The sequence below is a fragment of the Miniopterus schreibersii genome (assembly GCF_964146895.1).
Source record: "Miniopterus schreibersii genome assembly, chromosome: 15".
In the NCBI taxonomy this organism is placed as follows: Eukaryota; Metazoa; Chordata; class Mammalia; order Chiroptera; family Miniopteridae; genus Miniopterus; species Miniopterus schreibersii.
The window spans coordinates 41,725,588-41,748,268 of record NC_138115.1 but is presented as its reverse complement, the minus strand read 5'-3'; the positions used below and the strand labels follow the sequence as shown (position 1 = coordinate 41,748,268).

General features: G+C 46.2%; 1 protein-coding gene across 2 annotated transcripts in view; it reads right to left on the bottom strand.

The window, feature by feature from the left end:
• Positions 1 to 1,817: 1,817 nt before the first annotated feature.
• Positions 1,818 to 22,681, bottom strand: part of TGFBR2 (transforming growth factor beta receptor 2) — a 70,684-nt gene continuing 49,820 nt past the window's right edge. For both annotated transcript variants that reach the window (XM_081159557.1, XM_081159556.1), the window contains exons 4-7: positions 20,675 to 21,474; positions 18,699 to 18,840; positions 7,225 to 7,352; positions 1,818 to 4,451 (exon numbers count right to left, since the gene is read on the bottom strand). In XM_081159557.1, coding sequence (XP_081015683.1) covers positions 4,272 to 4,451; positions 7,225 to 7,352; positions 18,699 to 18,840; positions 20,675 to 21,474 — 1,250 coding nt within the window. In that variant the 3' untranslated portion in view covers positions 1,818 to 4,271. The remainder of the gene's footprint in view (positions 4,452 to 7,224; positions 7,353 to 18,698; positions 18,841 to 20,674; positions 21,475 to 22,681) is intronic.

The following is a 22,681-nucleotide window of genomic DNA, read 5'->3' as shown; positions in this document are numbered from 1 at the left end:
CTGTCCACACAGCCATTCATCTCTCAGTGGCTCTCTCATCAAGAGTTTAGACAACACTTACCAGATGAATGGAGAGTGCGCTGGGCAGTAGAAAAGGAAAATCACCTTCCCTGCCCTCGCTGAGCAAACAGACAGGCAGGGGAGAGAGGAGCACGAGAGCCCTGGAGATGAGTGGTGGGCATTTCACCAAGGGGGAGGGAGGTGAGCTCACATCTTGCTGGGCAGGCCAGTTCCCTCAGGAGCCAGCATCAGAGGGAGAGAACCAAACATCTTTCCAAGTTGTTATTCCAAATTCCCGTTTCCAGACAACTTGGCTTTGCACCCAGATTCTACCTCTGTGAGACCACAGGCTTCTTACTCCAGTCCTCTGGGTGTGACTTCTCATCTGTGAAATGGGCGTGCGGTCCAGCTTAGGGAGCCAGAGAGGGTAGAACCTGGCAAGCAGGTATGCAGGGAGGGAGAGTTCCCTTCAGATGACCCATCCTCACTCAGGACAGAAGCCTTCCTGCCCTGCAGGCCTGTAGTATGTGGCCAACTCTCCTCTGGCTGTTAATGCTCTCTAGGGTTTACCTTGAAGTCTGCCTCTTTGGGAGAGCAGCCCTTAGCATACTAACCCAACTTAACATGGGCCATATGGAGGCTTTCCAAGGTCAAGACACAAGTCCAAGGGCCTTGCATGTATTTCTTGTCACAACAGTATCCCGTAGAGGTGGAGGCCCTTAAAATCCCATTTGAAACTGAGGCACGGAGGGGTTATGTAATCTGCCTAGGTCACATAGCTGGCAAATGGGGGAGCAGGTAACTACTAAAATTAGTAACCACTAAAATTGCCAACCTATTATTGAGATATGTCTATAACTAATGTCCACAGTAGTACAGGACGACATCATCTACCTCAGTGATTTTCAACTAAGAGCAACTTCTGTCCCCCCAGACGACATTTGACAATATTTGGTGACGTTTTTGGTTGTCATAGCTGTGGGTTGGGTGCTACTGGTGTCTAGTGGGCAGAGGTCAGGGATGCTGTTATACAATCCATAGGGCAGGGGACAGGCCCCTCCCCAAACAATCATATAACAAAATGTCAGTAGTGCTGAGGTTTAGAAACCCTGACATGGGCACTACCATCCTAACTACTCTGATTTGTAATTATTTAGAACCCAGCTGATAACTCAGAAGCCACAGTATCCCTGATTCCAAAACAGGAAGCTTCAGGTTGGGGCAGAGAAACCACATAAGCTTTGTCACCAAGAAGCCTGTAAGCGATGACCTGGCGCCAACTGCCCAAGGCACTCTTGCCTGGTGATGCAGAGCAGCCGATTAGGAGCCTCAGGTGGGATGCTGTGGCTGGGTAGAAAGGAAGGCGGACGGAGAAGGCACCTGGCAGGAGTCAAAAAGACAGCCAACCGCCAGGTGCTAGTATGAGGAGCGGAGAAAACAGAAGAGGCATGTGCTCCTTGCAGCAACCCTGGCTATGCCAAGCCCTGGGAGAAGCAGTCACGTGGGTGGAGGCAGCTCCCTGGACGGTGGGGAGAGGGGAACAGACTAAGATGACAGCCAGGAGATGCAGAGGGACCCTGCCAGGCTCCTGGGAAAAGGGGCAGGTCACCCACAGCATCTGCTCCATCTCATAGTATTGAGCTTCTATGAATGCTTTTTTAAAAAAGGGGACCTGAGACTCAGTTGAAGACGACAACGAGAGTGGAAAAGTTGGAGAGGATTAGGTCTTGTGATATTTTCCTACTTAAACTGCAAAAGTTAACCAAGTGAGGCTCGGGGGCTTGGCTACTATGAACAGGAACGGGAGACCAGAAGCTGACCTGAGTATTTTTGCTTTATTGGATCTAATAAACATTTTATTTATATAAAAGACGAACGATGCACAGTATGAAAATAAGTGCTTGAGACGTTTGATTTTATAAAAAGAGTATATAGCATTCACATTCCTATTTTAATACATGAGTACGGCTGAAGTGTTCCATAAAAGAATAGAACTTTCCCTTTATGTATAGTAGTAAAAAAAAAAAAAGTAAGTCAGTATTTTTAGGAACTACAGAAGGTTACTCCTTGGTCGTCTTCTTGAATAAGAAAAAAATACATAAAACAAGCCACAGTATCATCTGATTCTACATTCCAGTTTATGCTGACGATGACCCAGAAGTGACAAAACTCTTTTGAATCATTAATGAACCAGTATTCTAAAAATTCACCACTAGAGGTCAATGAGCAACAGCTATTGGGACGGTGTCAACACGCCTTAAAGTGCAGGGAATGTCTGGGCACTTCCTCCACTGCTGCCGCCAGCCTGTCCTTAACGCTCAGCCCGCCCCACGGGGCAGGGTGCCTAGAAGTTCCACCTGCTCCCAGACTTCAGCATGTCTGCTAAAACCCCAATGAGATGAGATCTCCCCGAATCCAAATGGAGCTGATCTGCTCACTGCTGGCCTCTAATATTCCTATTTGGCTGAAAATAAGTAGCTTCAAAAACATTTAAAAGCGAGCAAGGTTATTTGCAGCATTAACACTTATTGTAGATGAACAAGTTTCCTATGGAGTATTAGAGCTCATTCTTGTTCTTGTCCGTGTGGATTTCCTAACTGCAAATGGGACTCCTGGGTCCCACACTCAAATCCTTGCTAGGAAATCCTGCAAGGGTTGGAAGGCTGGTGTGATGGAGAGAATGGTGATCATGAAGAAAGCTTCTTGGAGGAAAGGGCTCCCCTCCCTGCTACAGAGGGGAAAGCTCTTAAAACATAGACAAAAGAGACCTGGGTTAACTGGGACCTCTTAGAGGTGGTCCCTTTTAGCCAAAAAAATAAAAATAAAAAGGGGGGCGCAAATTCAAATCTTAACACCAGATTGGGGAGAGGGAGGGAATGAAAGTTGTATTTTACAGCCAGGGAATGACTGCTTGAATGCACACAGGGGACCTTGGTTCGGGGCAGGTTTAATTCCCAGACTGAGGTGGGGCTGGGCAGAAAACACAAGTGTTTACATCAAGAAGTGAAGCAGCTTTGTAAGAGTGTCCATGCCTTCATTTTATGAATGATGTGGGTCGGAGAGAACCGGAAACCATCTGCTATCCATTCACACTTGAGGATCTAGATTTTTTGTATGTGTGTAAAATCTCCAAATATTTGAAAAGTGGCTCAATTTTGTGAAATGCAGTGCTGGTCAAGCAAAGCACGTGCAGAGTGGCCGAGGTAGCGGTCCTGACTGGGGCACTACTGTGCAGCTCCAATCCTTTCCACTAGGCCAAAGTACATTGAGCATTCAGGAGCCAGGAGATGGAACCCACAGGTGTTGCTTAGAAAGCTGGAGACTCAAACCCTGGGGAGACTGGATCCTTTTTAGGAAAGGGGTAAGGGCTGGGAGTAAACAATAACGTAAGTATAGGGGGGAGATAAAAATATATATATTTATATATCTTATTAGTAGAAGGTATGGCAATTTCATGGATAAGAAAATATGTCCTGATTTTTCTGCAACCTGTGAAGGCAAAAATGGGGCTCGAAATGTTTGAACTATTAGAGATGGGGCCAAGTTTCTGAGCGAGTTGAGGAAGGTGGTTCACAAGCCAGATGCGGGGCTTAAAGCTCAAGTGAACAGTCCAGGAGAAGCAATGGCACACAGGAACCCCTGGACCTGGTCCCCAAACAGTGTGACTATTAGTAGCTCCATGGACAGATGAGGACCAGCATGCGGGGAATGGTTTTGCAAAAGCAAGTGCCACGTGGCCATAGCAGATTCTGGGACATGGAGCCCTCCCCCACCCCGCGGGTACAGCCAGAGAACCTCCTATCCCATGTTTGATTGTCAAGTGCTAATTTCATCATGGATCCCTTCTGCGCTCGGCTCTGGAGCTCTCCAACCAAACCAATTTCCTGGGAATATTTGATCTCTGTCTCTTTCCAGAGTATGGCTGTATATATATAGATATAGACAAATATAGATATATATAAAACATAGCTATTCCATATTTATATACAGGCATTAATAAAGTGCAAATGTTATTAGCTATTGTAAAAATCAATCTCATTTCCTGAGGAACTGCTAACACAGCTTATCCTATGACGACGTCAAAGGCATCGAATGCTTCATGTCACCCACGCCCTGCCAGCTGCTTCTGCTCCCTCCCAAGCCTCCAGCGAGGGCAGCGAGCCCTGGCTTTCCAGGAAGCATCCGGCGGTTTAGGGGCAGCTTCCCGCTGCCTCTGTGCTTTGGCGACAGGGGCGGCCTTTCTGGGCTTGGCCCAGCCTGCCCTGGAAGAGCTATTTGGTAGTGCCCAGCGAGCCATCTTCGGGAATCTTCTCCTCGGAGCAGCTCCTCCCCGAGAGTCTGTCCAGGTGCTCCAGCTCGCTGAAGCGCTCGGCCACGCACTGCGCTGTGAGCCGGGCCTCCGGGTCGTGGTCCCAGCACTCGGTCAGGGTCTCACACACCATCTGGATGCCCTGCAGGGGAAGGGGAGTGCACAGGCAAGGTGAATGGGTGCCTCGCTGGGCTCCACGGCCAGGGCAAGGCGGCCTGCTGCCCTGGAGCCTGCCGCAGGCCGGGTGCGAAAGAGCCTGTGCATTGAACCCCTCCGACTGAGCGCCACTGGGTGAGGCCGGCCAGTGTCCTGTGGACCAAGGGGACGGAGCAGGTGGCTGTGCACCGCCCTGGAAACCTGCTGCACCTATCCACTCTGGTGCCTTTTGATCACAGTAAGTCATGAAATGGAGACAGCACAGGGCCCCTCTGGGAGGCTTCTGGGGTCCAGCAGCATCCCCTGAAAACTCCCAGGAAGTGTCCCGGCACCATTTCATACCTTTCTACTTTCTTTAGAGCAGTTTTAGCCTTTACTGTTTGGGGCAGTTTTAGGTTCACAGCAGAGCTGAGTGGAAAGTACAGAGTGTTTCCACATCCCCCTTGCTACCCCCCTCCCCCCCGCCTGGGCCTCCCTCACATCAACATCTTGCATCTGTGTGTACATTTGTTAAAACCAATGAACCAACGTTGACACATCAACCAAAATCCATAGTTTACATTAGGGTACGTGCTGTGGCTTTGACACATGTATAATGACATGAGTCCGCTACTATAGGATCCCACAGAAGAAGTTCACTGCCCTACAAATCCCCTGTCTTCCATCTGCTCAACCTCCTTCCTCTCCCCTCCCCTCTCCCCCGAGGCCTTGGCAACCACTGATCTTTTTTACTGTCTCCGTGGTTTCGCCTTTTCCAGAATGTCTTATAGCTGGAATCATATACACATTAATATTTTAACAGGACTAAATGCCCCAGTCAGAAGGAAGGCCAGGCATGTAAAGTCCACACATTTTGTGGAGTGATTTAGTAGCAATGGCCCAGGATGCTCTCGGTTCTGCCCGGCTCGCTCCTCGCCAGCATGAGTCTGCACCCTGTGAAACAGCTGTCTCTGTGGGCCAGACCTGCCCGACTCCAGGCCTTTTCAGAGGATTCAACCTAACCCCATAATGGCCCCATTCAAAAGGTCCGTCCAGGAAAGGCTGCCAGCACCCTGTCAAAGGTCTTCTTTCAGGGATTTAATTTTTGTTTTGCATTGCAAATGTTTTTGCTATCATTTCAAGTCCTTTGGGAAAGCAAGCAAGCAGGGGTTAAATAGACAGCCTGTAGGCAGAACCAGCATGTGCTCCTAACAATTAGAGGCTCAACACTGTTTCCTGTGGTGACCCCTCTCTCAGGTGGGCCTGATGAGACTGGGATGGGTAAACCCCAAAGCTGCCCCGAGCACCAGCGCTCTCCCCACACTTGTAACTTTCTTAACACACCTCCGTGCCTCTCCCTCCCTGCCCGCCCTGCCAGGGATCACGTTCATGATGTTGAATTAATTGTATAATTCACCTAATTGACGGTATTGATTGATGGCCCTGTTAAGAGTGGAGTGTTATTGTTGGTACACAAGTAACATTTATTTTATTCTGACACTGTAATTACAGGCAGTAAATTAAATTAAATATTAAGCATTAACTTGAAATCAATAGGGCAACAAATCTCATTAAGAGAAAAAATGTATTATGCAAATTCTTTCCAGAATTTTATCATCATGAATAATGGCTTCATTATAAGGACTGTACAGTTTAGGAGGAAACGGAGTTTGAAAGGAACACTCAAGCCTTCTGACTTCAGAGTTAAGGCAAAACAGTCCTGCAACTTCAAGAGTCAAAGAGGCCTGGCGCAAAACCCCCGGGGCTAACCCCTGGGCTACCATGGCCGGTTGCTCTCCAGACTTTATTAGGTTCTGTCCTTGGAAGTGGCTGCAGGCCAGGCTTCCTGCTCCCTCTGCCTTCCCTCGGGCCTGATTTCTTGTTTCTCTTTTTTATCTGAATTGGCCTTGTCCCTAGGAAAACCTACGACTTAGCCCCAGCCTGCACTGGATACTGGATTCACCCAAAGGAAGCAAGGGAAGGTTTTCCACAGTGAAAGGGTGGCTCTGTCCGTGACACAGGGAACGCTGTTCCTCCATGGCTCTTTCCTGGGTGTGTGAGACAGTCCCCTGTTCTCTCAACCTATCACTTTTCTCTTTTTCTCTGCCCCCTGCCCTCACCCGAATGTCTCCAGACAGGAATTTGGATAGGTCTCCTTGTAAGTCCAGAAGGACGGCCTTGCTATGGATGGCCTTACCTACCATTTCTTGAGAAGAAAAAAGAAGCTATTAGGATGTTCCCAACAGACAGATTTTCTGTTTTTCCATTTGCATGTCCCTCTTTACTTTCATTCCAGACTGAGGAGCTGGCCTCCTGTTTCTCAGCTTCTTGTGCAGTGTGCACATGGCCCTGGGCGCACTGCAGTCGCCTCTCAGCCCAGCTGGCTGACACACTCTGCCGATTTCTCTCTGCTAAGTATTTCCTTCTACAGCTAAAAAAAAAATATTTGGAACCCAGAAGGGAACAAAACATAAACTCCTTATGTAAAGATCTGGGGGTGAGTGGCAGAGGTCCCAAACAAAATATTTTAACTGGAACTGAGGGGCCTTGGAGACAATGTGATAAATGTCCTTCAAATGAGTATTGTGAGTCCCCTTTGAATGCTTTATCTACCTGCCAGTTGAGGTCACCCCACTTTATTGAAATTTTCTTTATAAACAAAACCGAATTGGATCACAGAACACAGTGGAACTTGCCCTGAGGTTGAAGCCCAAGAGCCCAGAATTTTCTTGTACCTGAGAGGTCACCTCAGATTGTCCCCTCACCACAACCACCCTTACCTGGTGGTTGAGCCAGGAGCTGGGAATCTCTGGTCGTCCCCGATCTCTCAACACATTGTCCTTCATACTTTCAACGCAGGGATGCTCCCGCACCTTGGAACCAAATGGAGGCTCATAGTCTTTCACTTCTGTTAAGAGAGCAGATAAAACACAGGGCCGCTGAGAAGGGTATCTGCAGCCTGGGGACACGAGCATGTTGGGACGTCTGGCTGGACAGCATGAGGCACTGAGTGTCACAATATATCTGTCATTACTCTCAGTGCAATTTTAATAATCATGGGTTAAAACAAGAGGGGAGGAATGGTTGTGGAAGGAACCTGAAAAGTATTCCACAAATGATTATTGAGTGCTTGCTATGTGCCGGGTATTTGGCTAACAGCTGGGGACAGATGGAGAGAAAGACCAGCAAGGCCACCAAGCTTACATTTTAACACAGGCATTCTCAACGGGGTGAGTTGCCCCAATGGAGCAAAACTGGTTCTTGGGAGGTGGAAACAGTCTTAAATATTAGAGCAGTTTCCACCCCTACAAAGGTGCACAGTACATACAGATTTCATATGTGGTGTTAGAGTTCATGGTGATATTCAGCCTAGAAAGCAATGAAATTCTGATACATGCTACACCACGGATGAACTCTGAACACATTAGGTAAATGAAAGAAGCCAGGCAGAAAAAGATAAATATTGTGTGATTCCACTTACATGAGGTACTTAGAATAGACTAATTCATAGAGACAGAACTTAGAACGGTGGTTGCCAAGATGAGATGGAGAGTTAGTATTTAGCAGGTTACAGAGTTTCAGCTGGGGAAGAGATGAAAGTTCTAGAAATGGATAATGGTGGTGGTTGCACAACCCTGGGAATGGGTTGCATGCTAGAGAATTGTACACTTAAAAGTGGTAAAAATGGTGCACTTATATTATGTATACTTTCATGGGAATTACTGATTGAGAAAAAATATCTATAAAAGCTCCTTAGGATAGCAATGATGGGAAAAAGTTTGCAAAATGCTTTTAGTAAGATGACAGAGGGGAGAGCTTAATAATAACATCAACAAACAAAATTGTAAAGAGTGATTTTCCTTCAATGAGACACGCTATGAAGACAGTAATAGAAGATGATATAACCCTCGAGAGGGCTTCAGGTTTCAACTAAGGTCAACTTCTTTACAGAAACGTCCTTGAATATCTGCCAAGCCATTCCTGATCAGATGTCCTGGGCAGAGCTCTAGTTTAACACGTGCTATATTTTAATATAATCACCTGCTCATCTGTCTCACCCAACTAGACTAGACTGTGAGCATTTGAGGGCAAATTCAGAGGTCCTTTCCCATTCTTGTATTCCCAGCACCCATGAGAGGGCCTCCCATATGATAGGCTCTTCACAAATGCTTTGGCGAGTGAACGAATGAATGAATGAGTGAGTGAATGAATGAACTGTAGATCCTGTCCAAAGAAGCAACGCATAAACTCTGGTTGAATACTGAAACAGCACACTAATTCAAGTGGGTGGACTAATATACATGTCAGGGAGGCGCAGGACAATTTAAAGGACAGAAAACACTCCAGTACTAAAACATGTCGGAGCTCAAAGAGGAGAGTCCGCTGGATTCAACACTTTTCTCCCAAGGAAGTAGGACCTTTGACCTGTAGCTTCAAAATAATCCTGTTTAATGAGGACAACTTTTGCTCATTTGCCCTCCTGGGCTAAGAACTGAAGAAGCTTTCAAGGCAAAATGACATTTTGCAAAGGGATGGCTTGTTCTCGTTTGTTTATTTGGCTCTTTTCTCCCTTTCCCAGAACCCTACTTGTATCCTTATCTTCGTCAGCCTCACCCAAATAGGAGAGCGAGCAGGATGTTTTCTTTTTACATACTTTGACATAGAGAATTTTGGAATGAAGGCCGCCCATCACATCAAAACAAGCACACGCCACCCTTCTGTGTGTCCACTTTAGCCTTGGAGCGTGCACAGCACCTACCCCACACTGCCGTTGGGGTGCGATCTGAGTTTTGATTTTCATGCTGTTCTTGTTTCTTTTTTCCATTCTTTCCTTCTACCAAACTATAAAGTCCCAAGGCAGAGGCTGAGTTTTGTGTCTTGCAATTCCCCAGCCAGTGCCTAAAAGTGTGCCTTATACATAGTAGCATTTGATAAATATGAGTTGGGTTGAATTTAAGCAAAAGCAAAGGACTGAGAATCAGAGCTGGTTTCCAGTAAGAGTTTATACTGACCTAATTCCTTTCTTTTATAAGATGAAGGGGCTCAATTAAATGATGTCCATGTCCCTTCCAGAGTGACCTTGTATACTAATCTAATAAAATAATATGAAGCCCTCCTAGTGCCGTGCCTTGAAGTATGTATACTACACTACACTACACTACGACAGGATTTGTATGTGATCTAAATTGCTCCTTAGATAATGTATCAGTCCACTGATTCTCCATCTCCAATTGTTTTGGCTGCTGTAGCTGGTGTGGTTCCCCCCTACCTAGATCCCTTTACCAAGCCAAGAGCACTAGACTCCAGCTCCCTTCCACAGGTGTTGAGTCCTGAGGGCTCACACCTTTACCCGTCTGTCTACCCTGGATATTTCTAGAACAGGACAGCCTACTTCCTACTTTTCCTAAAACCTTGGGAAATTGTGAGATTCCCTAATATTCCCAAGGGGTATGAGGCCTGCTCCATCTATGACTGTAAGAGATAGCCTAGGGAAGGAAGGTCGAGGACAGCCGGAAAGGGGCTGGCAAAGGAACTCACTCTCTGAGCCACAGTGGGAGAGTATGACTCTCTGAATCTCCTGCCTCCTTCTGAATTTAAAATAGACAAGTCTGGGGCAGTCATCACTTGACCCGAGCTGGCAAACTTCAATCCCTTGATACTAAAGTGGTCTTTCAGGTTAGGGGTGGGGATGGGGATTTCAAGTATATGCATGTTTTAAGCTGACCTACCTTCAACTCCCAGGAAATGTCATACTTATACAATATGTTTGTTCCCAAACATTTAATATTCTTTTTGTTTGATGACTTTTTGCAATTTCTCTTTCTTTGCTCTTCTCCCTCATTTTCAACCTCCTATTCCCATTATTTATTTTTATCACACCCTATAATGTGTATAAAGATGACCTAATGCTTGTGTGTGTCCATTTGCCTCCAAGTCACCAGCTTAATATTTGAATATAGCAGTCATGAGAAGCACCCTCCAGCAGAGTAGCCCTATTTTTTTCCCTTCCATGGCTATTAAGGCAATGCCACTCTTGGCCCTCCACTGGAATGTGGAAGATGCCACTGACAGACATCATACTGGAGGCCACTTCCTAACTGCTCCTCAGTTCTTCTCTGAGTCCCTAGAATGCCATGGACATTTACTCTGACTCAGCAGGAGGAAGTGGCCACAGACACCTGGGTGGAAGCCTGAACCCTCACAGAGGTGGTTAGAGGGCAGGAAGCCTCTGCCAGCCAGGTGGGCACCCATGTCCTTCGTAGGACAGAACCTCATACACCGAAGCCCAGATAGTCCTGGGGAGTAGAGCACAGCTGGTGACTGGCAAAAAGTTGGTTTTCAGCTTCCACTTTCTCCCCATGGTTTCAGTCATCCAGAGGCTGAGATGCTTTATCCACTTCGGCACAATTGCCGAATTACGTAACTTTTATCTCTGTTTATTTTCACATTGCTTCTTAAAGTATTTTTATTTTACAAAATGCATGTAATTAAAACTATAAAATCACTAAATAGACACAGACAAAAGCAAATCTCCCTCAATTCCTAACCCCCAGTTTGAAGCTTAGGGTTAAAAGTGATTAAAATTGTTTCCCTTATTGTTTGTAGATGAGCACTTACCAATCTATGTTTTCACTGACAAAACAAAACGAAACAAAACATGTTTTGCCCCCATTTCGTTGGGGACTGAGGCTTTGGTAAAACACTGTAAAAATGAATTACAAGAAAAATGAATTCCACTTGGGTGTCGTGGCCACACCAGGTTCTATTCAAGTTACTAAACACCTACTCTCAGTTTCTGTCCTTCTCATATCGCATCTGAAACCACCAGTCTGAGGACCAGCACCCTTCACAGCTCACTCTTCCCTGGCTTTGCTCTAAATGTTTTGCAAGGAATACGAGTTGCATCTTGACAGAGGAAACGAACACAAGTTATTCAACATATTCTAAGGGTTTCACATGAGTCAGATAGAGAATGGCGAAGAAAAGTCTTCAGAGATGTGATCCAGCCCCTCAGTTTACAGTTGAGAGAATTGAGGCCAAAGAGGGCACTGGATTCCGGGAAGAGCGCTCAGCGCTGTCACTCTGACGAAATGGCTTTGCCTTTTTGGGAAGCTGTCAGGCGTTCTCCTCTCTACCAAGCATCTCAGGGAGTTCTTTCTGCCCCACCCAGAACGAGCATAGCTGGGAACATGCCTGTGACAAATGTGACAAATGTGTCCCTTGCCGCCTTGGTTAGGCCCTCCCCACCGAATGACCCCGAGAAGGGGAAACTCCTGGGACATGTTGGATGTTATGGTTTGTAATATATAAACAAGCTATGCAAAAGACCACTGATGACAAAGGGCGCCCCTCTCCTTACTGCTCTTATTTACCGACATTAAGCCATTCTGGGGTTAGGGAAGTGGGGGGACTGGTGGTGGTGGTGGTGGGGTGGGGAGAAAGGAGACTGTTGCTTATTAAGCTGTAAGCACCAGATCAGGTTGCCTGCAGTATAACAGAGTTAATGCAGTATTTTCTTCTTTGTGCCTTTGATCAAACAATGCCCGGGCTCAGGCCTCCCTTCTGTGACAAACTGCAGAGGAACCAAGTCAAAGGGTGAGTGGGATTAGTTCAGAGAGTGCTACACCTGGCTAACCCATAATAAGAACCACACGTTATAAAAATCTGGAAATGCCTCTATGAAAGAGCTGAGAGTAAGATTAGATTGAGCACTTAAAAAATAGTGCTAACAATATGCATCATAAGTTGGGGTGTTATCAGTTCTGTTTGCCCTGGCTCCATCACAAACTAGATATGAAGACTTGGAAAAGAGATGTCTACAGTTTGGGCCTCAGTTCCCATGTCCACAAAATCCACAAAATGAGAGAAATCACAGTGGCCTCCATCATTACTCAGTATGTTAAGTTCCAAGACCCCAGCGGATGCCTAAAACTGTGCAAGTGCCACCCCCAACACACACACACACACACACACACACACACACACACACAAGTATGTGTAAGATTTGTTTCTGTTAAGTTGAGAACTTTCACCCTCTTCCCTTAAAGGAATTAATTTACAGCTTCTCTTTGGCATCTCCAAATTGCCAACATCACAACTCTTTCACTTTGGGGACGTTATTAACTAAAACAAGTTTGACTTGAACACAAGCACTGAGATACCAAGGCAGTAGATCTGATCATTGAGAAGACTATGAAGGGCCTAAAAGTCAATAGAACGTAAACAGTATGGATATGTCAGATGAAGGGGATGATTCACATCCCGAGCAGGACTACACAAGATTTCACCATGCTACTCAGAGTACCTTGCAATTTAAAACTTATGAATTACTTCTGGAATTTTCCATTTAATATTTTTGAATGGCCGTGGTAGCTGAAACTGCGCAAAGTGAAACCGCAGTTAAGGGGGATACTGTACACTGCTATAGGACCGCTGGCCACACCACCCTGATATGGATCCTTTTCATGCACGCTGGGCGAGCTGGCTGTTCACACCCCGACGTGCCCCAGGAGCAGCCCTTACCCACAGACGGACGGGAGCTGTAAGATAAACACCCAGCTTCCTCTTGAGTTGGGTGTGTGAGGCTGAGGCGCATGTTCAACCCTGCACCCAGGGTCCCAGCAGGGTTAAGCTCCAGTTGTCCACAGTGCAGACCAGCTTGACAACACACTATTTATTGGCTTCCTTCCCTTTCGTGACTCACTTCCCCATTCCCTTATTGCTATTTCCTCTGGTCTATTCCCAAATAAACGACATACACTCAAATCCTTGTTCCGGGGTCGGGACAAGGCAGGTGCCCATACGGTAGAATTACTGACTCAAACCACAGACTGCTTCCCACACCAGGTGAATGAGGCTCAACAGTCGAGGATCTCGTAGAGCCTCAAACAACCCCTTTCCTAAGGAACTTCTTTTACTCACTGCGTGAGAACCACTTGCTCTTCTTTCCAACTTCTCCCCCTTCCCCGGCCTTTCTCCTGCACTCTTGTCCCTGACAGAAGCCCCTCCAACTCCCAGGCCCTTGCAGCTTCCTTTACTTTCTCTCTAAGGTTCTTAAGAGAAACTGCACTTGCATCTCTTTTCTCAGGTCCACAGTCCTCGGAGGGCTAGTCCTTGGGACAGCAGAGACATTCCTCTGCAAGTCAGCATCTGGCATCCAGCTGTTGCTTTGATTGCAGTTCCAACGTAACAGTGCAGCGAAGTTGTTGACAGTTTTCCCTGAAGCAGGGCCCCCGAGTTTTTATATCTGCCTTCCAAATTAGACTCCCCCGAAATCCAGGAAAATGGAGTGCTTCCATCCTAGTCTTTTTGGTCTTCAGTCCTTCGGTCCCACCCCTCTTTTTTCCCCCTTTACTTTCTTTTTGATGCCTTTGCACTTTTTGTGTGTCTCACAGGCAGCAGCAAGCTGACAGTATGCTCAGGAGCCGTTCCTGGGGTTATGTTTTTCCTCTTTGTTAAACTCTCGCTCAGCCGGCTGCTGTGTGTCAGCTTCCATTCAAAGGCCTAAATAGCTAGAGGTTTGGAAGTTGGTGGACTCGTGCGCAGGTTTTGGCTGGGGATGGCATGAATACTGCGCCTGCCGTGGTGCTTGCCAAAGGGGGCCCTGGGAGGCACCCCACCCTCATCCGCCTCCCACACATCCCACAAACACTTGCATGAACACCAAAGCAACTGAAAGCCACGGACAGAGATTTCTTTGTGGAAGAGAACCGGTCTCTGGGTTTGTCGCTGCTGCGTGGAGATTTCAATACTTCTCTCCTTCATAAAACAGTAACGTACCAGTCACCTCCTTCTAGCTAGTTCCCTCTTCAAAAACAACAAAGCCCTGTTTTCTGGGTTTTTCTCTCGTATTGTTCCAGACAATCAAAGTATCTGAAATAACGTGCTCGGTCAGTATCTATGCCCTAACTCTGCTCTATTTTTCTTTCTAAAACCATCATACCCACCCTCGATGTTATGTTTTATATCTACTTGTTCATTTCTTGTCTTTCTAGAATATTAGCTCTTCATTAGACACTCAGTCCCTTGAGTATTTTGAATAATGCCTGCCATGTAATAGGTACTCAATAGTGTTTGTTGAGTGAATGAATCTATCTTCAGAAAAGTTGAATAAGGAAATTATCTCCAAGCCTGAAACATGCTACATAATTTAGTAGCCTTGGGATTCTATTAACAGAAATTCACCTGCAGGAGGCAGGAAGGTTGATCATTAGACTCTTTCAGGAGTGAGGCCATCACTGAGGGTTCCTCAATGTGTGACTGTCTTGGCAGGGACTTCCAGAGAGGCTTTGTGTCAAAGGCCAGGATGCACAAAGTAGTACCGACTACCCCATCCATAATGAAAAGAATGGCAATTGTCCCTGCCATTTATTAAACATGAACTCTATTTGGTCAGGCCAGCACCTACTAGGAAGGTTAGGGCCTGTGGGCTAGAGTCAGACAACAGGGCTTTGATTTCTGGCTCTACAATTTTCTCCCTCTTGAAGCCTCTGTTTGCATATCTGTAAAATGGGGCTAATAATAGTACATCCTTCAAAGAGTCCTTGCTAGATGAAATGAACTGATCCATGAAGCAAGTGCTCATGTCCTGGTAGCTAGTGCTCCTTTGTGTTTTATTACATGACCAAACTTACCTCTACCAAAAAGCCTTTCCCTTTTGAGCACTCTCTTCAGTTATGACAACCCATCTCCTGAGCTCCCGGGTGAAAATCTGTGCTCATGGAGTTGCACCGATTGGCTTCAGAAGAGTGCTGTTATCACTATTCTGTTTGCATTTTCTCACCTGATAAGTGAGAATTCCCCAGTGTCCCGCTCTATCTGTGCTGCTGTTCTGCAGGAGGAGAGGCTGGCCGCACAAGAAGCAACTCCGGAGCACACTGCGGAGGCTCGCCTTCCTCCCAGAGCTGACCTCTCCCCCTTGCCTGACTCCACCGCCGCACTCCCTTTAGCCAGCATGGGCATGCAGTCCCCTGTGCGCCCGCCTTACCTTCCTGCGGCACTAACCACGCCCGAACTGCACTTGCCTGTAACAAGTCGATTTCAGGGTTCCAGTCCCAGGGAACAGTATGAGACAGAGGCTGGAGGTGAGACCTGAAAGATGCCCACAAAGGTGACCGCAGAATGAAAAGAGTCCTGTGCGGAGAGGAGCCCAGAGAGGTAAGCCAGGGCCAGGCTGGCACCCACGTGAAGAGTTTGGGCTCAACCCTCGGAACAGAATGGACTTGCTCCAAGGCAGGAAAACTGGGAGCTCACATCCTCCTGCAAGACTGTCCCCAGCTGCTTGGTATCCTACTTCATTCAGTTAGATGATCTCGCGCTCAGAATATATTGGATGGAATATTAGTTGTAAAATAAAATGTCAGTCTATACCTCTTCAAACTACGGGGAGCATATTCCACATTTCCTTTTTGAAATGAGACTGGCAAAGAAAAAATAGTAATTGCATATGTTCTATTTCAAGTCACAGAAGACAAATTTAAGGTTGAGGAAAGCCAGTTTACAGCCTGCCCTCTTTCTTAGACCTTATAAATTAAAGCCGGACATCAACTAGAGGGAATCATTATCGATTTTCTTGGTAAGGGAAGAACTGTGTCTGCATGTGTAAATTTTTAAGAAGTAAAGAAGGAAAAAAAAAAGTCTGATTCATCAGTAAATTACATGCTTCTTGAGAGCAAGACCGGTCTTTACACGTGTGTTTTCCACAGCAGCCGGGAGGGAACCCATTTATCTCTAGGCGTTATATACCTTCCAAGAGACCCTTGAAATGTAAAAGCAATGTCTGAAATTAAGACAAGGCTAAAAAAAAAAATTAAAAAAAAAATCTCTCTTTAAGATTTTCAAGGCATACCGAAAAAAAAAAAAAAATGCTATTCAAAGAAAGTTATTTTTTTTTTTAAAAAAGGGACTTAATAAATGAGTTCACACATTTACTCAAATGAAAGGCTTTCTGTTGGACCAACATGCCGATAGATAAATAACTCGGGGGTTTTTCAGCCTGAGCAGAGATGGAAGAAACAGGACTGTGGGCTGGAGATCAAACAAAATGAGAACCGGGATGGCCTCTTTCCGGTTCCCCAAAAGCCGCCTGTCTGTTCTTACCTTAAAGGGCTTTCTGAGACTAGCTGAACAGATGAGGCCCTGTTCCTTCCTTGGGGAGACTTGTTTACACCGCATCTGTTTTTAGAGCTATTAAAGCTGGCGAGGCCCGCTCCTCCCCACGGCCCGGCTTCTTCCACACTCAGCAAACAGCCGCAGGAAAGGGCCCGTCACTGATAACGGCGGGCAGGAAGCTGCGACGGGCAAGGCACCGAGACGCCGCCCCGGCCCATGTTTACGGCATCATGGCTTCCACAGGACGGGCAGGAGGCCGGAATTTAGGTAAATGCCATCCGACAGTGACAAGAGCAGCGTCGCCCTCTCAGTGCACATGGGTCTTCAAGGATTCATTTGGGAACTGTCAAGGCTTTCAAACAGAAAACTATTCTCAGCGGCTGAAACCCGGTTAAGCAAATTTCACTGCAAGGAAAAAAAACCGAGTGACTTTTGAAAGTGCTGTGGGGGAAGAAATCTGAGGCAGGAAAACAGAAAATAACAGTGTCAGCCAGACAGGAAGTGCCATCCCCGAGCAGGGACCCAGGGGAGCAGGTGATCGGCAAGGGTGTCAACCAGGTCCACGCTGGGCAACACATTGGGGAGATTGGCCCAGGGGTCAAGCTGTGGCTATCTAAGCAACAAGATAAATAACGATACTATCCCATGCCCACCGACTAAAATAAATACCCACAACTCCATACTGATATAAATACAAAGTTAAATATGTAAATAATGGGGTGGTGAAAGAGTATAGCTATTCTTTACAGTAGAATATAATAAACCGAAGAGTAAGAAAAATAGAGAAATGCTGCTAGGAAAACAGTACAGTAATAACTGTTGCAGGCATGAACTACTCACGGATCTTAAAATTAGCAGGTAGGATAATGATAAGAAACAGGTCAAAGAACCTTCCCACAAGATATGTATTAATTACAAATGGAAAAAAAAGTTACAGGGGAGAAACGTGCTAGACACCACCTCCACCAAGCGATCGAGTTGAACAGGCCCTGGTACGAGATGCTGAGAAGGCACCATGTCATTTCTGTGGTATTCCTGTTCAAAATATACAGTTCTCACTCTGATCATGAGGAAACATCTGAGACACCCAAGGTGAGAGACTGTCTATAAAATAACTGGCCTAAATTCTTCCTAAGTGCCAAGGTCATAGAAGACAAAAATAGACTGAGACTGACACAAGTTGAAGGACACTAAGGAGGTAGGGATGTTAAATGTAATGGGGGATCCTGGGTTAGATTCTGTTCCAGAAAACGACATCACTAGGGACTCAGAAATTTGAGTAAGTCCTATTGATTAAACAAGGGTATTGTGCCAATGTTAACTTCCTGTCTTCACTATTTCTGTAACTATTCAGTCTGTCTAAAATTATTACAAAACAAAGAGCTAAAAATAAAATTGAAGTGAGCTTGGCTTGACTTAGCAGTCAGCCAGGACCACGTGGAGATTCATAAATTTCTAACGTGGAACCTCAGACCCTGAGGGAAACTACTGAGAAGAGTGTCAGGAAAGAGTAAAGTAATGTAGACCTCAGCCATTCCATTGTCCAGAGAGATCAGGGAACAATACTGCCTACAGCAATGACATTCCTCTGCACCCCTGAAGAATGCTGCATTCCTTATAACCTCCCTTCCCTAGGTTTTCTAAAATCTAAACAGATATATCAAACCACTCTCTTTGTTTTGCCCAACAAAGGAAAGCCATGCCCATAAAGGTAAATTTTGAGACAAATCCATCTCCCAGACCTTATAATTCTGAAAGACCTTAAAATACAAAAAATAAAAATCAGATACTTTTCTAAATATTATTCATTTGATAAGTAAAAATAATTCTTATATTGTTAGTATTGATCATTTGCCAGATATTTGAATATCTGTGGAGAGATATGTCAAGAGAAAGAAGTACAGTAATTATACTTTAAGAAAGGAGATCAAAAGCTTTATGCTCCAAACATGGCTTTCAGCTTAAAGACCTAGGCTTTTTAGCATAATTCCAAATCGTACTAGGATGGCTACGTACTACCAGATCTCAACCAGCTCTCCTTTTGGTTACTCTTTGGTAACCCTGGAATCACGTTTGAAGCAAATAACATGACGTCATTTTGAAGGCACATCCACCACGGCACCAGGATGGGCTGGATACATACCTCCCACTGCATTGCAGCGAGATGTCATCTCCCAGAGCACCAGAGCCATGGAGTAGACATCCGTCTGCTTGAAGGACTCGACATTCTCCAGATTCATCCTGGACTCTAGGACTTCTGGGGCCATGTATCTTGCAGTTCCCACCTAAAGCAAAAACAGAGACAGTGAGGCCCATTATTTTATTCCAACTGCATTTTTATTTTCAAAATATAGCTGATGTTTGTCCCCTACAATGGGTAGATCTTTAAGAAGTACAATGCTTTTGAAAATAATGAGACTTGCACAGAAAGGTAGAGCTTATATAATTATTTTTTTAAATAGATTGTCTTCGCCCAGCTGGCGTGGCCCAGGGGTTGAGCACAGCCCTAGGATCCAGGAGATGGCGGTTGATTCCAGGTCAGGGCACATGCCCAGGTTGAGGGGCTCCATCCCCAGGAGGGGGTGTGCAGGAGGAAGCCAATCAATGACTCTCTCATCATTGATGTTTCTTTCTCTCTCTCCCTCTTTCCTTCTCTCTTCCTCTCTCTGAAGTCAATAAAGATATATTTTTTAAAAAATAAAAGTAAAAAGAATAAAAATAAATAGGTGTCCTCTTCCCAAACACCCTTAACACCCTTTAAAGAATATAAACAAAGCAGGCCAAATAAGGAAGTGCCAAACCCCAGAGCTGCCTTGTCTGGCCCCATGATATATGTCACCATATTAGACAATAACATCCTTGCAGATAACCAGGGAGGCAGCATCTGTGATAACTTCAGATGTTTATTTTTGCTTTTTGCAAATTAAATATTTTCTTGTTCTTCAAAATTCCAAGACTTACGGTGGAAAGAATAGTAAGTGCCATAAGTTTGGGTCACTTAAGGGCAGGCTTAATCTTCTCCGTTTACCTCACGGCACATTCTAGTGAGCTGAAAATGTGGTATAATTTCATAAAATCTCTACTAAATGAAATCGGATGGAAATCCTTCCCCAGGTAAAGACCAAATTTGAATCTTTGTGTAGTTTTATTTGGAGGATGGCTGCTAATATGAAAACACTGAGGCACAAAGGAAAAAAGGAAAAACAAAATATTTCTGGGGAAAGAATCCCTTAAATGTTTGATGATGCAGCACCTATAGTGTGACTAAATAGCCATGAAGTCCTCCCTTCCCAAGGATCTAAGGAAGGTCAAGTGAGTTGATGTTATTATCCCAAAGGGTTTTTTTATTGGCATGCATTAGAAGAAATTTTTCTTTTTAATAGGTCATTGCATGAGTCATCCTCCTGGCACATTAATCTGTTCGTGTTGCGACATGTTTACCTCAAGACTGCCTGCCTGTGCAGTCATGGGCCCCGGGCGCTGACTGAGCAGTGACTAAAGGCTTCAGAAGCACATTCCTCCACCGGGTTAGAGAAAACATTGGTGCTCCGGAGACTCCACTCTAATCCACAATCAAGCTTCTGGTGTGGGAACACACGGGGCCCCGTCATTCATAACAGATATGGGCAAGTTCTAGTCACTTTCCAACAGCTCCTTAGCTAAACGGGTTCCTCTTTTACTCCCTGAGATGCTTTAAGAGTGGAACTGTTCATTCACAACAAATGCTCCTTGGTCACTTTCCCTGTTCAAGGCATTGTGCTAGGTGGATTTGGACTCCAGGTAGACTGCCTTCTAGAACAATGTAACTACTAACAGTACAGAGCAGAAAGGGCTGAGGGCGGCCATAAGAGGGAAAAAATAGAGATAACGTGCCTGCCAGCAGTGTTTGAAGCACAGAAAAATCATTTGCACATGGGAGAGAAATGAAGATTGACTCAAGAGGAAAAAGATCTGCCCTGAATTGGGCAGGATTTGAAGAAACAGGAGGAGAAATGCTGCTCAGTAGCAAAGGGCACCCTGTCAGGTGCGAATGGGACACAGACAAGTGTAGGGCTATTTAGGGAGCAAGAGGCAGGGTGGGGCCAGGGACAAGGTAAAGGGAATCCAGGTCTAACTTACCTGCCCGCTGTTGGCCAAGTCATCCACAGACAGAGTGGGGTCCAGACGCAGGGAAAGCCCAAAGTCACACAGGCAGCAGGTGAGGTCATTCTTGACCAGGATGTTGGAGCTCTTGAGGTCCCTGTGCACTATGGGCATCTTGGGCCTCCCGCACAGGGTGTGGTCGCTGTGCAGGTGCGCTATGCCCCTGGCCAGGGAGCTGCCCAGCTTGCACAGGTCCTCCCAGCTGATGACGTGCCTCGTGAGATACTCCTGCAGGTTGCCCTTGGCGTGGAAAGCCGTGATGAGCCAGTACTGCTTCCCCAGCTCCGTCTTCCTCTCCTCCGCCGTCAAGAACTGCAGGATGTTCTCGTGCTTCAGGTTGATGTCCGAGAAAATGTCCTTCTCCATCTTCCAGGAGGCGTACTCCTCGTAAGGGAAGATCTTCACGGCCACGGTCTCGAACTGCTCCGAAGTGTTCTGCTTCAGCTTGGCCTTGTAGACCTCGGCGAAGCGGCCCTTCCCCACCAGCGTGTCCAGCTCGATGGGCAGCAGCTCGGTGTTGTGGTTGATGTTGTTGGCGCACGTGGAGCTGATGTCGGAGCGGTCGTCCTCCAGGATGATGGCCAGGTGCTCGCTCAGGTCCATGAGCTTCCTCGGCTTGCTGGTCTCCCAGGACGGCGTCAGCTTCTGCTTGCGGTGAACGCGGTAGCAGTAGAAGATGATGATGACGGATACGGCGATACACAGCGGCGGCAGGAGGCTCACGCCCGTCACTTGCAGTATCACTAACAACAAGTCGGGGTTGTTGGTGGCATATTCTGGTGTGGGAACAAAATCAGGGAGAGGGGGAGTCGGGTTGAGCAGGTGTGCACCGTGAGAGCGGGTGCACACCTCCACTGTCCGCACGTCTCGGCCTCAGCTCAGTTGCTATAAATAATGCACTGTGAGTTTTCACTCCAGGGGCGGATGCTAGTGTGCACCTGTCTAGTCTTCCCTGCCTCTGGCCACTCATTCAATGTCTCCTACTCTTCCCTCAAACTTCAGCTTAAATGTCACTGCCTAAAAGAAACCTAGGAAAACGTGGGACATCGTTTATTTTATATAATCTCACAGCACCCTACATTTTCCCTATGTCACAATTTAGCACAATTTAATTTACAAACTGTGACTCTACTTAGTGGCTTTATATCTGTCTTTCCCTACTTCCCCCACCTCCAGCAGACTGAGGACTCCGTGCTGGCAGGGCCCGGTGTCTTTCTTCACAACTGTACACAACCCCCAGCGCACATCAGGTCCTCAACAAGTGTTGAATAAATGGAAAAAGCATTTACTGAGTGTTGACTATACTCTAGGCATGGCAGGAGGCTTTGGGAATGTAGCAAGAATGACAATTCCTGCTTCCAAAACCTTGCATGCACGGTATCTGGTATAAACAAAGAGGCTGGCATAGCGCGCCCATAGTCTTCGCTCTTTTCTAGACTCCAACTTGTCCTGTTCTGATCAACACCCAGGCTACCCTTAGGCATCAGCTCTGGGCCTAGCGGTGCTGGGGAGACAAATCTGTGGGAAGGGTCTCTTTGGAAATCAGTTACCTTATATTCACCCCACATTCCTTTTTTCGGTGTGCGTGTGATTGGTAGTTCCACAAAACAGAAATACTTAATAGAACAAAGGTGAGAGAAGTTAAAGAAGGCAATGTAGCCTGTCTTCTAAACTGGACACTGAAGCAGGCCCTGTGGGTTGACACCAGCTCTTTCACCACAGTGTCTTGTGTTTCAAACTCTGGCTCGTGCTGGCCATGGTAGGAGCCGGTTGAACAGTTTTCCTCTTGGGTAGAAGGCCGTGGAGGGACCCGTTCAGTGGGCAAGAGACAGTGAATGGTAGTTCAGTGAGAGCTTGTTGGGCAAGAATCCCAGAATTCTATTGCCTTAGATGTCTCCCCTCAAAGGTACCCATTCATGAGCAGGCCTCATGCTCAGATGCTACATTCATTCATTAAACACAGAACTACTGAGTTCCTGCTAT